Genomic DNA, 21,241 nt, shown 5'->3' on the forward strand with positions numbered 1-21,241 from the left:
CATTTACCTCGGTGGGTCTTTTTATTCGCCATTTATAACCTTAGTTCAGCCTTATTGCTTGGTATATACTAAAGTGAGTGTTTTAGCTCAACTGGGGTTGTAAAAACATTGCTAAACCTAGATTGGCTTTTCCATGTCCTACCCCAGGTAGTGACTTTGAAAAACCTTCGTAACACCCAGGAAGCAAACTGTTACTTCAAACGATTTCCTCATGCGTCTCCTTCTCACAATAGGTTCTGTGTTTACATTTCTGTCACTCACCGTTCCATCAAACCCCTTCTGATGATGTTCTAAACATTCTCTCTGTGCGTGAGAAACATGAACTGTGGGGTCATCCAATGGAATGGGCTCCTGAAAAAAAGAAATCACAGTAAAGTCTCCATTTAATGAAGTCAACAGAACTCTTGCAAGAGTGCCAACAACCCCCTACCTTTGTACCAAGTTCATTATGCTCACTCACCGGTTCCTCTTTAAAAACAATTTGATGGTCTTCCAAACATTCACTTTGTTCTTCTGGGACATGGATTGTCCATGTTATAGGCACCTGCAACAACAAAATCTGCAGATTCAGAATCTTCTCCTCAACGCCATCAGGCAGACATTTGTAAATGTCCCAAAAGTGTACTCTTGTACCTCTGCTTGCACCCCCCCCATGATTCCAGGATTATGCCCATTTGGGCAAGGAAACCCCATTTCCAGCTGTTGAGATGAATTTCTAAAATCAACCTTAGGGCAGGATTTTGGGAGGCCATCCTATAATGGTGAACAGAGAGAAACTCAGATCTTAGCAACACCTAATCAAGGTAATGTAGCAGAGCATCAAGGTCTAGACTCAGGAGTGTAAGAGTGGTCTAGGGCCATAATACGTCCACACAGAGGAGCATCAAAAATTCCAGTTAGACAGTTAAGCACAAAAACATTTTATTAGGCCTTTCAAATCCAAGCTAAGCAAGAAAAAACATCTGGTCAAATATTGCCCCAGCAACCTTTATAGAACAGGTATATACTTTCACTATCACGAGACATAGGGAAGCATTTGATTCAATAACCAGTGCAACACAGGTAGGTACTCTGCTGCTTTAGAATTAAAAAATACACTTCAGGATAATCATAGAACATCTTCCCTAGCGAAAACATTGTCCAACTCTAAGTGCGTTGGCTAGTCAAATAGTTCGATAACATTCAGGTAAGTAAAGTCACTCAATTGCAGACACTAGAATAGGTCTAGTAAGAGACCTTGACCAGGCCTACACCGATCAAAGTCAGGAAAGTGTGGTTTGGGGATAGGACTTTACACCCAGGTAACCCTATGGAGGACAGGAGTGGCAGGTGGGGAAACACAGACACCGGTATGTTATGCACAACCATCTTAGGGTGCTAGCCACCCTTAGTGGCCATTTGGAGTAAATGCAAAAGTGCACTAATAAAATGTTACCAAACCATTTGAAAAATAACAGCTGCCACCAGCTCTTCATAGGTACCTTGTAAAAGTAACAAAAAAGTTATTACATAAAAAGTCAGTGCTGATAGTGTGTGGGACTGATCAGTTTCTCCTTAAAAATGAGCAAAGGTTCAAGGGAGGTAAAGCAAAAGGCTTTACTTAGCTCTAAAAAGTCAGGTCAGGAGTCCACACCAAGCAAAAAGAAATGGTGTCCCATTGAAGTCTGTGTGAGGAAAGTAGCAAAAATAAATGTTTTCCCAACAATAGTCAGTAGACTAGATCATTAAGCAATTAGATAGTTAGAGGACCCCATTAGTCCCAGGACGTATTCCTAAACAGAAATGAAATTTTTTTCTAGGTATATTGTAACGTGTGCATACACATTTGAATGGAGACTTAAAAAGGCTGACGTGAGTTGGGTGTGTCAAACGTGCCTAGGAGGTTGTTGCCCTGATTTCTGAGCTCTGTAACCCCTTCCACAATTTGGCTGAATTTACCTTGACAGCCCAGATATATGAATGGTGCAGTGCCTGTGCGGCCACCTGATGATGCCGTTTAAATCTGCAGCATTGGGCTTGTTACTAGAGTTGCTCAAAATCTCTACTGAGCTAATCTACTCCTTGAACTTTTGACAAAGTCCTCTGCTTGGCGCTGACGGCTAGCAGTGTGGTTGCCCTAAGGGCCAGGGACTTCCTAAGCTACCTGATAGTGAACCTGGACTCACAGGATTGTTCAACCCAGACCCCCTTTACACCCATGAAATCCAGTGCTTGTACCCAAGTTGCAGCCCCTCCCTCCTCCCCACCACCCCCACGGCAGACAGCTGAAGAGACAAAATACATGTTTATTTTTTTTAAAAATCGCTGCTAGAGAAGGGAAGCCACAGATACTTTACTCTCTTTAAACAATCAATATTACTGGCATACAAGCACCACAATGCATTTGACCTCCATTGAACATCATTGCCAGCACCAGACAAGCTGTAAGGCAACAGATACAGAACGTCACAGGCACACAAGCCTGCTCTACTTCACCTAGAAAGTATTTCTAGCTTATGAACACCATATCCGGTAAAGGGCAATATTGCTGTTATGATTCTTAGCTACGTTTACCTAGACAAGTCTCTATTTGCTAGTGGTTATAATTTAATTATAAATCATTGTTGAACTGGAATCGAACTCCCAAACACTTTCAAAAGATTTGCCTAGACCAGGAAGCCCAGTTCGACAAAAAGGCAACTTTTGCACTCGAGAATATAAACAGAAAGCCGAGGGAACACTGCAGGAAGTAAAGCGCACTTTTTCAACCAGGCCCCAAACACTATCAAAGGAGGTTTGCATAGAAGCAATTGTAGATAGGGGAACACATTTAAATGCATTTATTCCACCATTTGGGACACAGGTGAGTGAAAGCACCATAATGATATGAGTCCTTACTCAGATTACATGACCCACTGAATTCCAAAATGTCTGTCTGACTTTTTAATAGCCTGGACAATTTATCAGGTACTAATCACCCAGTCAGGATTCAGGGAAATCACAGTTGCAATCTCTAAGGGGTGGCCGTTGGACACTATAAAAAGACCCAACAATAATTTGAAGGAGAGCAGGAGAACTGACTTAATGATGTCTGAAGAGAGATGGAAAGAACCTGGAGTAGGGCAAGGAGAAGACTGGTAAAGCAGAGGGTGGTGGGGAGTTGGTGCGAGTAGAGGGGGACAGGAATGAGCAGGGAACTATATCTGAGGGAGATAGACCAAATATCCCTGGGGGAGTTAAAGGACGAGGTTCGCAATAAGTTATTGGAGGAGGTGGTTACAGTTAAGGGGGAAGTTGGAGAGTTATTGGAGGGGCTCAGTAAAATTAGGAGGGAAGGTGGAAGGGGTCATTAGTGGTGGGAGAGTGTAAAGAAGATTTCAGAGTGTGGTTGGAGGAAGGTGGAAATATTAGTAAGGAAGTTGTTGGAGTTGGGAAATGAGAAGCAGGAGTAAGGTGGTGGGGCTAAGGAGGAGGTAAGGGAATATTGAGAGGTAGCAAAAGGTGAAGTACAGCAAGGAGGTGGAACAAAGGAGAAGGTGTGAGACAAGATTAGAGATGTTGGGTAGAGGGTAGTCAGAAAGTGTGAGGCCCCGATTTGAAGAGGTTTAAACCATGGTGATAGGAGGAACGAGACTGTGGCGTGGGGATGAGGATATCAGGACCAAAGCAGTGGCTAGGGTGCAGTTCGGAGCCGAAGAAACCCTGGAATTGGGCCTGGTAGCCGCCGCCACCACCACCACCCACAGTCTGCTGAGCCAGAGACCTCCATCCCTGAGACCAAAGAAGAGGACCACACATTGACAACAGGGGGAGCTGTAACATTGTGAAGACTGGGGAGGGGAGGGGAGGGTTATCTGTACTTCTGCCCTCCATATGGCTGGTACAGAGGCACAGAGCACACCAGCCAAGGCTCTCAATTGGTAATGTTGGACGAGCAGGCCAGGCTTAAGCACTCAGTAGGTGAAAAGGGCTTGTTCTTAAGTAGAGATTCCCCAATCCCCCACAAAAGAATGTCCACACACTATGTTGGGTGATAACACAGCTTTTTTTTAAATATAAGATTAGGTTCAGTAAATATATACATATAAATAATATCACTTTGTACTTTGGCAATTCTAACAATGGCAAACATATATATATATACTCGATGTGGTACCACACAACACTTCAGATTAAAATGCACCCATTGCTGGCAGTAAAAAAAAAACAATCATAAGCAAGGTGTAATTGCATAGATCAAGGAAGAACAAGTTACTTACCAACTGGTAACGTTCTTTCGAATGGATGTTCCTCCAACGTATTCCTCATCTTTGACATGTAATGTCCAGCTTCAGAAACCTTTTTCAGCAGAGGGCGCCCTGCGTCAATTGCGTCGAGCCGATGTCCCTCAAAGGCCTCTGTTCTGTTTTTCCCATCCTTATGTTAGCAGAAATGTCCATAAGCACGGGCAGGACAGTACTCAGCCTTGTTGAACCAAAAGCTGTAAAAACACATGAAATTCTACAGAGGGGTAGATTGGGAGGGCGATGAGGAATATGATGGAGGAACATCCAGTCGAAAGAACGTTACCAGTTGGTAAGTAACTTGTTCTTCGAATGGATTGCGTCTTCCAACATATTCCTCATCTTTGAGAGACTCCCAAAGCAGTATCCATGTTTGGAGGAGGTTGAAGAATTTAGATAGGCAGAGTGTTAACGGGCAGAGTAAAGCACTGCCTTACCAAAAGCGACATTCTGAGAATGGGAAGTATCCAGAAAATAATGCTTAGTAAACGTGTGTATTGATGACGAAGTTGGCGCATCACAGATGTTTTTAATAGGGACACCCCTTTGCAGGGCTGTCGATTAGGCCATACCCCTGGTGGAGTATGCACGTAAACCCTCAGGAGGGTCCTTGCCTGCCAGTCTGTAGCATTCAGAAATATTGAGGATGATCCACCTAGACATGATCTGTTTGGAAACAGCCTGGCCTGATTTGCGTCCAGTATACCCTACAAAGAGCTGGTCGTCCACTCTCAACCTGGACATTATGGAAATATAAAAAACGTAATTCTCTCCTAGGGTCCAACCTATGGAGCCTTTCCTCTTCCTTACTAGGATGCAGAGGAGGATAAAAGGCCGGCAGCACAATTTTCTGACTTAATTGAAAGTCGTAAACTACCTTAGGTGTTAGGGAGAATTCTCATTCTATGGCTAATTTCGGTGGGCAGTCATAATGTCGACAGTCAAAATGTCGACAGTCAAAATTTCGAAAAATAAATGTCGAAAAAAATAATGTCGACAAACAATAATGTCGACATTTTTTCGATATTTTTTCGAAATTTTGTATTTATTGTAAGAATAAATATATATATAACTAAGAGATGTTGAGTATGAGGGGTGGGGGGTGTGGGGAGGGTGGCAGGGGGGTGTTGGGTGAGGAGGGGTTGGGGGGGACCCCCCAATAGTAAATGATACTCTTTTTGGTTATTTATTTATTGAAAAAATAAATAAATAAATAAATATATAATTAGAATGTGTTGAGTATGAGGGGTGGGAGGGTGGTTGGGGGGGGGGTGTGGGGGGGTGGCAGGGGGGTGTTGGGTGACCCCCCCAATAGTAAATGATACTCTTTTTGGTTATTTATTTATTAAATAAATAAATAAATAAATATATAATTGGAATGTGTTGAGTATGAGGGGTGGGAGGGTGGTGGTGTGGGGGGTGGCAGGGGGGTGTTGGGTGAGGTGTTGATAGTTTTAAGTGACATTTTTTTGTCGACTTTTTTTTCGAAAAAATGACTTTTTACTTTATAAGTATAGGATGTCGACATTATTATTTTTGAAAAAAAAATTTCGACATTTTTGTTTGTCGACATTTTTTTTTCAACATTATGACTATAAACCGCTAATTTCCCTCACCTAGTGAGTCCACCAGCAGCTTTGCTGGATTTCTGGAGTTTATTTTTTCTACTTGGTAGGAGTGTAAGCCTTTTTCCAACTCTTACATGTGTTTTGCCATGTGTATTTCTACTGTTTGTGTGATCTTGGGCTCTGGAGTACACCACTTCATGAGCCCCACTTTTTATTTGTGTTACATAGCACCTTCAGTGCAGTGACACAGGGTTGTCTTTGAGACTTCCCTCTGACTCCATTTTTCGGGGGCTGACTACTGTCCCCCAGAAACAGGTAAAGTTGCCATTTACTTTATGTAGTCATTTTAAACTACAGACTCAGTACACCCCACCTTACATGGAGTACTGGAAAGGGTTAATTCCTATCCCTTTTGTCTGTGCCTCTCTGAGCTTCGTTTTGCTCTTTTAACATTTAGACTTGGCTGGTGGCAGCAGTATCTACCCAAACTTTTCTACCGTGATTATACGTTATAAACGTGGTACTGTTCCAGGCTATTATATTAGCCTCGAACATAAACCTGCTTGACCAAATACTCTTTCTTTTGGATCTGGTTGGGTTTATTCAGCATTTCTTTTTGTTAAAGTCCTTCTTGTGTTTTACCAGGTTTGCCTTCTTTGTTCACCGTCTTTTGGCAGGCTTCTCCCAAGAAGCCCTCCTCTTTGCGCCTGGGTGTCTAGGTGGGCTGAATGCGAGGGAGGGGTGTAGTCACCCCATGCACAGGGTATCCTTGGAAACCCAAGTCGCACTTTTTCGTGATTGGCTGAGGTGGTTGTCCGGGCCGGACAACCCCCCGGCTGTGTGATTGACATCCAGGCTGTGTGAATGGGGGATTTTTGCATAAAAGGAAGGACTCTTGGGCTGAAGTCAGAGTCGCCACTAGAACTGCAAGGAACCGAAGAAAACCAGAGAAAAAGACGGCTCCTGCAACAACCGAGTCCCGGTGGAGCCCTGCTACAGTCCCGAGCTATCTACTCTTCAAAGACGAGAGAAGATCCAGTCCAGAGTCTTCTTCCCTCGAGCCTGGTGGGATGAACCAGATCATCTTCCACAGGCAGAGGATCCTCTTCTTGGTCGAAATCGCTGCACACAGCTGTAGTGGTCCGGATAGCCACCTGAAGAATCTCTCCTGTTTTAAAGGAGTGCACCTTTTATTCACTGTTGCTTTTGCTGCTGCTGGCCTCATCCCTGGGTAGTGCAGATCGCTCCAGACCTCCTCCTTGTCCCCACGACTGAAGCCACAGGAACCGTGAGTCTGCAGGAATTACCAGGAACAACTAACATAGCACCAGCTCTTCTTCACTTTGAATAAGGTACTGTGTCCAACTTCAAGGAACTGGGGTGAACCCCCTTTCTCCTTACAAAAAGGCTTGTCCTCATCTTCCTTCCCTCTTATAACTTTTGCTTCCTCTTTTGACACTATCTAAGTACTTCTGGCAATCTCGAATCGTGAACTGTACTAACCATGTGATCCTCAGCAACAGGAACCCTGTTCCACTTGACACTAGTGCAGGCCTATTGACTTTAATTCACTTGTAGGAAAGTGTCCTCTGATTCTAACTGCCTTGACAAAAGTATTGCCTATGATTTTTATCCCCAACTCTGTTGTGTTGATTCATGTGCTAAGTGTGTTTTAACTCCGGTAACATTTCTTCCCACAGGTACGTGTATCTTTATTAAGACTGAACTGTCATTACTTCAAAAAGTGAACGCATCTCTACTCCCGGTAACATCTTTGTTTCACAACACCGGTCGGTCAAAACCAAAGGTACTTACCTTGAATTGTACTGCGCAAAGTGATTTGGTTGAGTTTAGTGTATTTTACGTGTGGTTTTAACGTATTAGAAGTGAAGTGTTTTATGAACAGATGGTTCAAAATAAAAGCACTTTTACTTTTTAATCAAAAACCTTGAGTCAGTGTTTGCTTGGGTCACAGTAATTGTAGTCCTTTGTGTAATCTCTATTACTGCTCATTTGCTCTTGAGATAAGTCTGGCTGCTCTGCTACCACTTTAACAGCGTAGTACAGGCTTGCACCAAAGGTGAACTTGTAGTACCACTTGTAGTCTTAATAGTATGTAGTGGTCCCTAAGGGCACTGCACAGGATACACTTGTGTACAGCGGTGGGATTTTTAAGTATAGTGATTACACTTAAGAGTGCTGCTGTTACCTTGGGTCAACTAACCACAAGGGTAAACACCACTAATTCTGTTAACTGAAAAATCATGTCAAATATGGAAAACTACAGTGAAAAGAGTCTCTTAAACTATACTGCTGAGGTTCTGAGAACCATGTGTAGAGAGAGGAGCCTCTCTGGTAAAGGACAGAAATCTGAACTGGTTGCTAAATTGATGGGGAAACAAAGTCTGGAGAGGGGGTCAGAAGGGCCTACCCCTCCAGCAAATGTGGATAAAGATGTTTCGGATTCTGAGCGTGTTGGATTACAAGAAGTAGATGAGTTCTTGTTAGCAAACCCTACAACTCTCTTGCCTGCTCAGAAATCACAACCTCTTGTCCACAGGGACTCCCACAGGTCCTACACTCACTCCTGAATTTATTGCACTAGAGAAAATGAGACTTGAATTAGAAGTGAAACGTACTGATGCACAAACTGCCACGAAACATCAAGAATTAAGGCTCAGAGAAATGGAGATGGCTCATGCTTTAGAAATGAAGGAATTGTCTTTGGAAATTGCTTCTCTCCCAGAATCTTTTAGGTCTACCAGCCCTAAGAGACCCTGTATGCCAAAATAAATGATTGGTATGTATGAGACTAAACTTGGTGTTTTGGATTGGTTAGCAATGTTTGAATACAATCATGGGATTCAGGGTATCTCAGGGAATAAGCTGATTCCTTGGCTTTTCTCTAGGCTTCCCCCTGTTGCAACGATGCTGTAATGGAGTTTGGGGAGGAGGATAAGCAGGATTTTGAGTGTGTGAAGCTAGCTTTGATAGCTATATTTGGGAAGATCCCTTCCCAGTACCTTAAGAGGTTTAGGACCCTCAAAAAGCATGATGGTACCCCTTGGGCTACCTGGGTGTGTGAATGTTTGAAGAACGTAGATGGTTGGGTTAAGGGTTACAAAGTGAACACTTATGAAGGTTTGAGGAATCTTGTGATGTTGGAGTCAATCTATGATGCCTGCTCTCCTGAGCTTAGACAGCACTTGGCTGATTCAAAGGAGATAAATCCCAAGAGGTTAGCTAAGGCTGCTGACTTGTGGGTTGCCAACAGGGCTACTCACAAGGATTCTGGGGCAACTCAGAAGGATGAGGGAAAGCAGCCAAAGAAAGACACCAAAGAGAATTCCAATAATTCAAATTCAAAAGAGGGCCCCAAACATAACCAGGGTAAGCCACAACGGAAACAGAATCGTGCTAGAGTACCATCTGGTCCCAAACCTGATGGAGGTCAGAACAAACCCCCATTAATTAAAGCATTGGAAAACGTTTTGCTTGTGGGTCACCTAACCATGTGAAAGGGGATCTCAGATGTAAGGGTAAACCTTCAGGGGTCCACACTGTCTCCTTAGCCTTCTCCCAGGTTGATGAAGTACCTATAGCCAGTGGAAACTTTCCGTTACTAGCTGATGAGCCCATGAGAGTCTCAGCTAGTGTTTCTTTAGTGTCCTTGGGTCTTTGGGAACAACAGAACTTTGATGTCTATAACTCAATCCCAGATAATACTAAAGAGTATTATAAAGATAGTGTTCTTGTGAATGGTCAGGAGACCCATGCCATCAGAGACACTAGAGCCAGCAGAACTGTGGTTGATTAATGTTTTTTCAAGGTAGAGGATGTTGCTAAGGCACCCAAACACCTAACCAGGATAGCTGGAGGTCCTGTGCAAATGGTTCCCCAGTTACCGGCTCTCATCCAGTGCAATGACATGACTGTCAGAATACCTGTAAGTGTGCAAAGTGACGTATCTGGGAGAGTCCTGTTGGGTAATGACCTTAAAACTCTTGGAGTTGTGTCTAGTACCCCCAGGCCTCCCAGCAAAAGGGAGCAGGAGCTCACAAGGTCTGCTAGGGAGAGAACCTTGAGAGGCTCTCCTGGGGACTTGATAGAAGAAGCTATCACCCCAAGTCCACAGGAGTTTTTAAAAAAATTATTATTGTTTATTGGTTTACAAAAAAACCTTTACAAAAATTTAGACAGACAAAAATTTTGAATAGATTCATTGAGAGAACACTAAAACATCTGCGTAAACATTTTCATTCATCAATTCAGATACAGCAATCTTCACAATTAAACTTTGAGCATTCCATCTAAAATCACGGATCAGTACAACATACTAGTAAAACAATGTTAACAACCATAAACACCATCAAAAAACAAAAAAAAATGATCTTAAAACCATCATTTACGATATTACAGGATTTAACACTTTTACAGTTACATAAACTTTTTCTTTCATTAAATCAACTTCTTCAATCCTAACAACTGATCTTTAAACATTCCCGCTGAAATCATAAGATAATATAACCGTAGCCTCCATAGGAGACATACCTACTAAGTAAACCAACATTTACAATCTTACAAAATCTTTCCCTTTTACAGTTGCTTGTCCCACACATTTGCACACATTTAAATTTCCTATATTATTTTACAGACATTTTTCAAGAACTTGATCACCCTATTCTTTAGTGACATGGATGTGCCATGTAACATTTCGTACCAAATCACGTCTCTTTGTACCATGATGTGTTGCACACAAATTTGGAGAAGTATTCAAGCCTCTCCTTGCTTAAAGCGGGACATATTAATAATAAGTGCATTGAGGTTTCAGCTACCCCTTCATTGTTACAAAAGCGACAACTTTTCTGATTGTCAAGTATTAGATTACGTATTAAGCGAATTTCATTCGTGTACAAAACGTTGAACCTAAATCTCATTATACTGTTTCTCAAATAACGTGATGGGTATTGAACAAGATATCTCTCTGGCACGGGGTGCCATTTCCATGCGGATACAGTATGGTAATATAACCTGGAATTTAGTATTACTGCATTATAATTGACCCAATCAAATGCTTTGATTAACTTCTTAACTTTCAAAGGTTTTTCAATTAGACATATCATTGAGACTCCAATACCCGTTAGTATATTTTCCACATCACGTTTCAGGTTCAACATGAATGGTTCCGACACATTATCATTACATATTCCATATAATGAATTACATTCACTTAATACACATTTCCTATATAATGCTGTTTTCTTACAGTCCATCAGGCTTTTCAGGGAGCAGAGACCAAACTCATACCGAATTAATTCAATTGGTATGCATTTAGGCAGAAAAAACAGTACCTTCCTCCATACAACTGCCTCAATAGTTCTTAAATAAGTAGCCATATTTTCTGCAAAAAATTCAAACCCATAAGCAAGTCATATCATCAACTTCGTAATGTAGAAATCCCTGCAAGATGGCATAGTGAACTTTCCAAATTGTTTCTCAATGACCCGCATTTGCCTTGCTGCCTCAATAGCCTTCATTTTTAGGCTATTTTTCATAAAGCTTTTGGTCACTGAGGTGGAAAAAAAGAGTACCCCAAGTAGCGAATCGCTTTATGGAGATGAATTCTTGCACCCTCGACTAGCCAGGTTGGCTTCACACATTTCTCATTGGTGTTGCCCAAGTTTATTATTATTGTTTTTTGTGGGTTTATTTTCAGCTTCAGATCGTTTATAAATTTTGTAAATGTGTCGATCAAGCTTTGTAAACCAATCTTCGTTTTATCAAAAAGCAGAAAATCATCTGCATAAGCTACCCATTTTACTGCAGTTGTTCCCAGTTTGGGTGCTACTAATCCACTTGCAGAAAACACTTCGCGAGCACCGGACACATGTAGATTGAATAATATAGCAGCTAGTGAGCAGCCTTGATTTAATCCATTCTTTGCTTTTATCTATTTTGACATCAGACCGTCAAAACTCAACCTCACTTTCATCACAGTGTTGGAATAAAGATGTATCAATATGTCCAATAGCCCTTTGTCAATATTCAATGAAATTAGCCTTTGCCAAAGTATGGATCTGTCGACCATATCAAACGCGGCAGACAGATCCATTGATGCAGCATAAAGAGGAAGTTGACCAAACCTCCTAGCATTAACTTGGAGAATAGAAACAAGGAGACCCCTGGCGTCTGGCCCCATCCCTTTTCTGAATCCAAATTGTCTAGAATCTAGAATTCCTTTCTCATCAATCCAATTTGTTAAACGTTCTAACACCAATGAAGCAAATATTTTTGCCTCCACGTTCAAAAGTGAAATCGGGCGATAATTTGTAGGATTCAGACGGTTACCTTTTTTGAATATTAGAATAATGTACGATAGTTTCCATGAAATGGGCATTCTCTTTGTGTTGATCACGTTTGTAAATGATAAACTGAGTATCCGTGACCATAATTAAACATTCTGCTTAAAAGTTACATATGACAAGTTATTCGGCCAAGTTGTGGATGAGGATTTCATTTTACGAATACATCTAGCTATATTGTCAATAGATACATCAAGCACCCATTCTGTTGAATCATGGGCCTGAACCATCCAAGGCTTCAAGGGAGGACAGTATAATTTCTCAAAATGATCACAGCATACTGATTCACTTATAGGATTTATATTTATTTGAGCTTAAGACACCTCGGTACTGTTAATTAGAGCCCAATAGCTCCTTGAATTGTTTTCTTTCATGGCTGCGAGCATGGCCTCGCGTCTTTTTGGTGTTGGGCTGCTCGGTGCTAGTACCTCCAGTTCTTGTACCGTTGGCGACACTTTCTAACCTCCTCCTTAATTTCTAATTCAGTTAAGTTTTGCTTATGTCTCTTAATTCTTTATTCACTAATGATCTACGCTCTTTTACAGCTGGATCAAAAACATGTCTGTGCCCTATACCCTTGGATGGTTCATAGAACTTAGACAAGATAGTCTCCAGCATTACTCCAAAAAGCACAAACTGAATACAATTCAATTTTTGATTCCAGTGATCTATGGTTAAAGTCTTGCAACAACAAATTGTTCATTTTAACGATCTTATTGGCATTCCATTTAACTCTATTCCTTCTCACATTTACAATGACTGGTGTGCAAAACATTATGATCTCCTGACTGTTTTTCGAGCATTAGATCAATTGATAACATCGCATGATCGCTATGTGTGTTAACTTGAACATTCATATTTTTGGTATTGTTACTGATTTGTGAACTTACGAACATGTAATCAATAGTAGATGACGTTCCTCGTGCCCTCCATGCAGGTTTATCGTTGAACTGCTTCACCAAGCCCCAGGTCCTGGCAAATAATAGCCATAAGGCACCTCTATATTTTTTATTACCACTTTTGGTTCTATGAACATTGGGTGAGGTTAAGACCCACTCAATCTCGCAGTAGGTTTGGTTACAATCTGCATTTAGATCTCCAGCCACAATGATTAGTAACTTTGGCTTTGAATCAAACCATTCTTCAATCATGATGTTAAGTTCCTCAACCATTATTACTAACATCATGTCCGAACAGTCAGCATTATTCCAATAGATGTTTACAAACATTAAAGCTTCCATACCTTTCCTTGTTTTAACATTAAAAGTGTCAATAAGTGCAGAGGAATTCCAATGTTTTTCAGATAACAAGGTGATTTCCTGATTATTTCGAAATGCTAATACCAATCCTCCTTTAGGCTGTCCTCTTGTGGCACAAATGGCAGGGAGACTTAGTAATACATAGCTATTCCAAATAAGTTGCCCACAAGCCGAGGACCCCTGAATCAAAACAAAATCGAAAGCTTCCAAGCCATTACATACATTATTATTCAGTGCTAAATGTGTATTACCTCTAGAGTTCCAAGACACTATGTTATAGTGTTCAATATTGCTAAAGTGAGTTGTTCGTGAATCTTAACTGAGATATTGAGTCTCTTAATGACTCGGCGAGGGATCGCAATTCATACATCTCCTTTAAAGTAGTGCCCTCGTCGTGAGTCTTACCACCTTCTAAGCCTGCATTTTTACTATACGTGTTTGTTGGATATTTAGTAGCCTGCAACACTTCTCCCCCTTCATCGTTGGTCTCGATAAGTACTTACGTCAAACCCTAGCTTCTGTAAGGAGCTTGCTTCTCTAAGAATTAACGCGCGCAGTAGTGGAGAAGCTATCACCAGTCGCATGTAATCATATCTACGCGGATGGATAAAGTCTACTAATTTAATGTCAGTTGAAGAGATTAGGCTTAGTTCCGCTATTTCACCAATAGACTCAATATATAAGGGCGATTCAACGAATATGGTCCTTCTAAATCAAGTACATATTGTAACATCAAGCTTGGTACGTCTGGGAGCTTTGGACATAGCAGATACTCTTCATGATGTTCATTTGAGAATGTACCACTCTTTTTCACTCGAGTCAGGTTTGCATTACTACGTACCTCGCTTGCCACGTGGTACTCACTTAAACCACCAAGTCTCTTTTCCTCCGTCAGTGTTGTCCTCATGTCGACTGTCCCCAACTTATTGCCAGCACTATCATTGCCAGCCTTTAAGTCATTGGGCCACGTTTTAGTCATGTTCTCTTTAGCTGTAGTTCCCTCGGCTTCAATTTTCTGGCACAAGATGTCTTTTATCACTGATTGAACAAAAGTCTCAGAAAGAAGCAGGTTATCAGACGGCAAATTAAAACTATTGTTCTTTTGTACAGTCACCACTTTATCAATACCCACAGTTCTAGAGGCCGTTTTGCTCAATATTTTAGTGAGAGCACCATTTTCATTATGCTCTTTATCTACGTTTTTGTCGGAGTCAATCGTATTATGTGTAGCCAGCTGTGTATGGCACATATCCATCTTGTCTGGGACACTGCTAGCAGGCTTTCGCCTGGGTGCCTGTTCGAGGCTAAGGCACCCGAAGGATTTGGGTGTTTTTAAAGTGCCTATGGCCGCAGATGTTGGTGTATTAGTGCGGGAGGGCGCAGCAGGGTTTTCGAAGATGTCAAATATGTCCATCATTCCCATTTCTATAGATTTCAAATTCATATCTATCCTGCCTGTGACTATTTTATTTTTTAAAACATCAGACAGATTCGATTCACCCTCCGTGTAGCCCAAATTATCCAGCTCTACATCCTAAGAGTGTTGTCTTTCAAGCTGACTACGGGTGGTTTCTTTATAGCCTCCTTTGTCGTAGGGGAATCTGTAACCAGTATGACACCTGTGGATTCCGAGTTGCCTTGCAATTCTAGGTGCTTACCAGTATCCCTAGTAGACTTTCTTGATGACAAGTCCAATGTTATTTATTTATTTGATATTTTAGTATTGAACTGAAAATCTGCATCATTTGTGCAGGTAGGAATCATTAGATCCCTTAAACCAGACCTGTTCCTTTGTTGAACCAGTGTGCAAGACGCATCAGCATCAGTTTCTCTCATTTCTAGGGCAGATATCACGGATTGATTAGGCCCCTTTGTGAGAGGGTCAAATGCCTTCTCACTGACAGATCCTTTTGCTAACGGCCTATTAACAACCATTGAGGCAGGGAGCAGTTTCAACATAACTTTAATGCATCTCTCTGGCATAGCTGTAAGAGCCAACATTATGTCCCTGAGGACAGATGTTTGTTTTTTCATCTCTGACAAAATCAAAGAATCATCCCGCTTCACTGAAGCCGACACATAATTAGCATCATCCTTTATAGCAGTGTTAGGTTGATGTATAACATGGTTGTTCGAACACTGCGTGGAGGCATCAAAGTGCTGTGTTAGTGTAAGCAATTGTATTTCACCCGGTTCAAATATGGGAGGGGTGTCCATAAATGATGACAAGGGCTCTTGAGCCTTACAGTGAACTGGGTGAATGCGTATACTCGTATTATCAGTCATGGATTCAATCTTATCTTCACTGTATAAGGGTTGCGAGGATTCTAGGACCTCGCAATCTTAATTTACAATGCGCTTTATCTAACGAATACTGTTGGGCACATTCTATCAGGTCCTCGTCTGTGTCAGAGAAGCCTGGCAACGGTAATGCAGCAGCCCGCGATAGGCTCATGCGTCGCGTTTTCACAGACGCTATTATCGAGTCCTTATCACGTTTTGATTGCATTATCTTGCGTTTCATTTTGCTGTTTATTAACAGTAGACCTTCCCTTGTGATCGAAGCACAGAACACCTAAAGTGTTTAAGAATCCAAAAGAAGCAAAACAACGAAACAAACTCAGAACACACCAAGCGTTGTTTTCACCAAGGAGCGTACAGTTAACATCCTCATGCTTAGTTTCGTATCACTTCAACTTGGTCCTTCAGAGCAGCGAACTCAAAATACACACAGCGTTATTACAAAATAAATCAAACAATTAAAATCTGCGTGCTTACTTTTACTGCGCTTCATTGCTTCGTAATGAAGATCAGCTCTTGACGGAAGACAGTATAGGAGTTTCACACAACAAAAGCAAGCCCTCAGCTAATAGAGTGATTAATTATACAAATCTGGGATTTGGATTACAAGTGGGACCCGGCTGCTCTGCTGCGCCGCGAACAGCAAACTGGACCACTTGCAGGACCACTTGCTAGGAGCGCACACACTGGAGCGCACGCGCCAGTCTTTTTGAGGACGTTGATGTTAGGGGCGTGGCCTAATGTAAAACAGCAAAAAGTGTACGAGATTAGCGTACTATAATTCTTTGTATTACTCAGTAATACAGTGGTAAGTCCATACACATCATAGAAAGATGTGATACCAGTTTTTAAAGTCCTAGGCACATAATGTAGATGGAGTCCAGTAGAGTTCTCTCCCAGCCGCAGCAAACAGGACCACTTGCGAGGAGTGCGCGCGCGCCGGTCTTTTTGAGGACGATGTTAGGGGCGTGGCCAGTGTTTAAAGTCCCAGGCACATAATAACGTAGATGGAGTCCAGCAGAGTTCTCTCCCAGCCACAGCAAACAGGACCACTTGCAGGACCACTTGCTAGGAGTGCGCCACAGGACTTACTTACTGCTATTGCAGGACAGAAAGAGACAAAGGGGAAAACCAAGTCTGCCAGCAAGAAACCAGCAAGCACCCCTGTGCCCAGAAGGACATCTCCAAGACTGTCCAAAGTCACACCTGTGACTCCTCCACCAGCTGAGCCTGAGTGTGAGGTTCAACCCTGTATGGTTCAACTAGATACTGGGAAATCAGATCTAGAAGAAGATCTTACTCTGGTTGGAGATCTTGACTCTGTTGAACATCCTGAGCTGCAGTCTTTACTGGCAGAAGGTGGACCCAACAGGGCAGACTTCAGCAGAGGACAAAGAGAGTGTCCTACTCTTGAAGATCTTCGCCTACAGGCGGCTTCTCAGCTCAATGGGAAACAGCCTGGAAAGTATAGGTTGCACTGGGAAGATGGCCTCTTCTACAGTGAACCGACTGAGTCAACCCCTGGAGACTGCAAAAGACTTGTAGTACATCTAGTGAACAGACTCCAGTTCCTTGAGTCAGTGTTTGCTTGGGTCAAAGTAATTGTAGTTCTTTGTGTAATCTCTACTACTGCTCATTTGCTCTTGAGATAAGTCTGGCTGCTCCGCTACTGCTACCACTTTAACAGTGTAGTACGGGCTTGTACCAAAGGTGAACTTGTAGTACCACTTGTAGTCTTAATTGTGTCTAGTGGTCCCTAGGGGCACTGAACAGGTTTCTGCCTAACATTAGGCAGGAAGGAGGATCGTACCCTCAACACAACCCTGTCCTTGTGGAAAATAGTAAAGGGTAGCTTGGAAGAAAGTGCCTGCAACTTGCTCACTCTACATGCAGATGTTAGAGCAACCAAGAGTATTGTGTTAAAGGTTAACAACCTTAATGGACATGTGTGCAAGGGTCCAAATGGTGCACACATTCGAAATTTCAAAACCAGGTTTAGGTCCCAAACCGAACCTGAAAAGCAGAAGGCGGGAACACATTAGTGAGCCCTTTTAGAAATTGAGTTACCAGCATTCCTCAGATGAGCGCTTGAAGATGGAAAGGGATGCCAGGTAACCCTTAATGGTTCCAACCTGAAGAACTTTGTGTGCTAATGAAGGCAGAAAGGATAGAACATCCGGAGTGTTACATTGAAAAGGATCAACATTCTTTTCTCTGCACTAGTCGCAAAACTTATTCCAACAGCAACGGTACAGAGACTTTGTTGCTGGTCTTCTGGCCGAAAGCAACACCTCCATCACGTCATCGGGGAGGTACCAATCCTTGTATCTCATCCTTTCAGAAACCAAGCGTGAAGGTTGAGAATGTTGACCTCTGGTTGGAGAACCCGACCCTCGTCTTGCGAGAGAAGATCCTCTCTTTGTGGAAGACGTATCGGAGGACAGATGGACATGTCCAGAACGTCCGGGTACCATGTTCTCCTGGCCCAATCTGGGGCACAGAGGATCATATGGCTCCCGAACTGTCTCAACCTCCTGTTTACTTGAGGAATGACGGGGACTGGAGGAAACGCCTACAGCAGTGGGAATTCCCAATCCACCACGAATGCGTCGCCTAGAGCTCCTCTTCGAGGAAATTCCCTTGAGCATTAACGCTTGCATTTCCGGTCGGCCTCGTTCGCGAACAAGTCCACTTGAGGGGTTCCCCAAAGGGTGAAGATCTCTTGAAGGACTTCCTGAGTTAACTCCCACTCGTGGGAGACCGTGCTCTGCCTGCTCAGAGCGTCCGCAGCCATGTTCTCCTCCCCGGCCAGGTGAACTGCCAACATAGGGATTCCTTCATCAATAGCCCAATACCAGAGCTGCATTGCCCCTCTGCGCAGTGGTAGTGACCCTACACCTCCTCCAATGTTGAGGTCATGCATGGCCACCAAATTGTCTGTCATTATCAGGAGATGCCTTCCCCGTACAGATGGCAGAAAAGCATTCAGCGCTAGTTTGATTGCTCTCAGCTCCAAAAGACTGATGTGTAGTTTGGACTCCGCTGGAGACCAAACCAACGACCGCTGACAATCAAATTGTTGGCGTGAGCCCTCCACCGTGTGAGTGAGGCGTCCGTCACTACAGTTACCTCCGGCCATGGTTGCCAAAATCGTTCTCCACTCAGAACATTTTCCTCGCAAGCCGACCACAGAAGATCCTGTGAGACCCTGGTCGAAATCTGAAGTTGGTCCAACATCTGTCACGAGAACTGGGAAGATTGCGTTATGAGAGCCCATTGAAGAGACCTCATCCACAGGCGGGCCTCTGGCACCAGAAAAATGCAGGATGCCATGAGGCCCAGCAACGTCAAGAATTCGAAGGCCGGGAGACTGGGCATTCTGGAATTTTGTTACCATTCGGAGAATGCCTTGTGCCCTCACCTTGGGTGGCCAGCACTTTCCCAAGGACGTGTCTAAAAAGCCCCGATGTACTGGATCTGTTGGGAAGGTGTCATCTGGGACTTCTTGAAATTGAGGGAGAAGCCTAGTCTGTGAAGGGAGTGGCAGGTAACGTTCAGATTATCCAAGGCTTGTTCGGGAGAACGCACCCTGATCAGCCAATCATCCAGGTAGGGGTAGACGTGAATCCCCCTTCTCCTGAGATGCGCTGCCACTACCATCGTCAATTTGGTGAACACCCTCAGGCAGAGGTCACCCCAAATGGCAGGACTCGAAACTGACAGTGTGAGCTGCCAACGGCGAACCTCAGGAATTTCCTGCACTTAAGATGGATCAGCACATGAAAATAAGCATCCTGAAGGTCCAATGACACCAACCAATCCTGCAATTGGAGGGCCTGAAGGATCTGGGAAAGAGTGAGCATCTTGAATTTGTCCTTCCTGAGGAACTTTTTCAAGTATCTTAAATCCAAGATGGGTCTCAGTCCTCTGTCCTTCTAGGGGGATCAAAAAATATGGGGAATACCAACCCTTGTTCCTCTCGGCTACAGGCAAGGGTTCTATAGCACTTTTCACCAGCAGGGTTAAGATTTCCTGCACAAGGAGCAGATCCGGAATCCTCAAAAGTGTTTCCCCAGTGGATTGGTCTGAGGCTTCACTATACATGGAAGGCAGTAACCGTGGGCTATTGTTTCCAGAGCCCAAACATCTGAAGTAATGGCCCGCCATTCTTCGAAATGCTGAGAGTCTGCCCCCCCACTCGTTAATTGTGACGCAAGCCTTCAGAGCAGGTTTTGAAGCGGCTGCTGCAGACGCCAATGGCAAGGAGACTGCAGCTTGAGCTGCCTTGGCACCTCTACCTCGTCCACCACAAGGACATTTTCATTGGCCTCTTTGACTGGACATTTCTCTCGCCCTTCCAAATGAGGAATAGTAACAAAAAGATCAACCCCTCCAAGGTTGTCCACTACGACAAAAAGGCTGAGGTTGTCTAACAGCAGCACCTAAAGACTTGGCTGCCGCATTGGAGGTCTGCAACTTCTCAAGGCTCTCGTCAGCCTTGCTGTCAAAAAGATGAGACCTGTCAAATGGCATGTTGAAAAGACGAGCCTGCACATCAGGTGCAAAACCTGATCTCTGCAACCACGCAAACCTGCATATCACGGTGCTCATGGACCTGCTGATGCTATCTGCAGAATCCAACCCGGACTGAAGGGACTCACACATGGCTTCCTTGCCATCCTTAACAATAGCCAGGAAGCCGTTCCTTTCATCCCCTTCTGGAATATGCTCCGCCGCCATGTATATGCACTCCCACAGAGTGTACGAATATTTTGCCAAGGCACAGGTGCAGTTGGCTGACTTCAGCGCCATACTGCCTGCCGAAAATAACTTCCGCGCCCATCCATCCATGCGCTTATTGTCCCCATCAGGAGGGATGGGAGGGTACGCCGCCTGTTTCAAGATTGCCGTAGCTGCATGAACCACTAGACTCTCGGGAGTGGGGTGTTGGGACAGGTAGCCGGGGTCGCTACTGGAAGGGCGGTATTTTCTTGTAAGAGATTTGTCCAATGCCGGTTAAGTCTCCAGGGAATCCCAATTCCTGGCCACGCTTTTTTGAAGAGCCACATGGAAAGGTAACAGGATCCGTAGGCAGACCCTGATCCAAAATGTCAGTGAGATCATCCTGATCAAAATGCACTGGAGGTCTAAACCAGCCCAAATATTCAACAACTCTAGACATAACCTGTCAATAGGAGCAGTCAGCATGCTCCCCGGGCTCTGGCTTGCCGAACTCCAGCTCAGGAGAGGTGTCAATACCACTAGCATTATGCAAAGTGTCACAGAGATCTTGCATTCTACACTCGTCTGAAATGAGACATTCAGGCACATTAGGGGTCCCATGCAGGAGACCAAAATGGGCATCTTCCTCATCCGAATGCTCTTCATTTATTTATATGACAATGCATTACTTACCGTAAAAGCATTTCTGATGATTGTATCTGCTTAGATTCACATGCTGTGCATAGGTCCGACATCCAGTGGTCACT

At 43.4% G+C, this 21,241-nt stretch overlaps 1 protein-coding gene across 4 annotated transcripts in view; it reads right to left on the reverse strand.

The window, feature by feature from the left end:
* The window catches only part of LOC138514136 (zinc finger protein 420-like), a 1,401,466-nt gene that overhangs the window by 772,852 nt on the left and 607,373 nt on the right, over positions 1-21,241 (reverse strand). For all 4 annotated transcript variants that reach the window (XM_069629436.1, XM_069629435.1, XM_069629434.1 and 1 more), the window contains 2 exons: positions 461-544; positions 262-351 (listed from right to left, as the gene is read on the reverse strand). In XM_069629436.1, coding sequence (XP_069485537.1) covers positions 262-351; positions 461-544 — 174 coding nt within the window. The remainder of the gene's footprint in view (positions 1-261; positions 352-460; positions 545-21,241) is intronic.

This window comes from Ambystoma mexicanum, chromosome 12 (genome assembly GCF_040938575.1).
Source record: "Ambystoma mexicanum isolate Mex_15411 chromosome 12, UKY_AmexF1_1, whole genome shotgun sequence".
NCBI lineage: Eukaryota > Metazoa > Chordata > Amphibia > Caudata > Ambystomatidae > Ambystoma > Ambystoma mexicanum.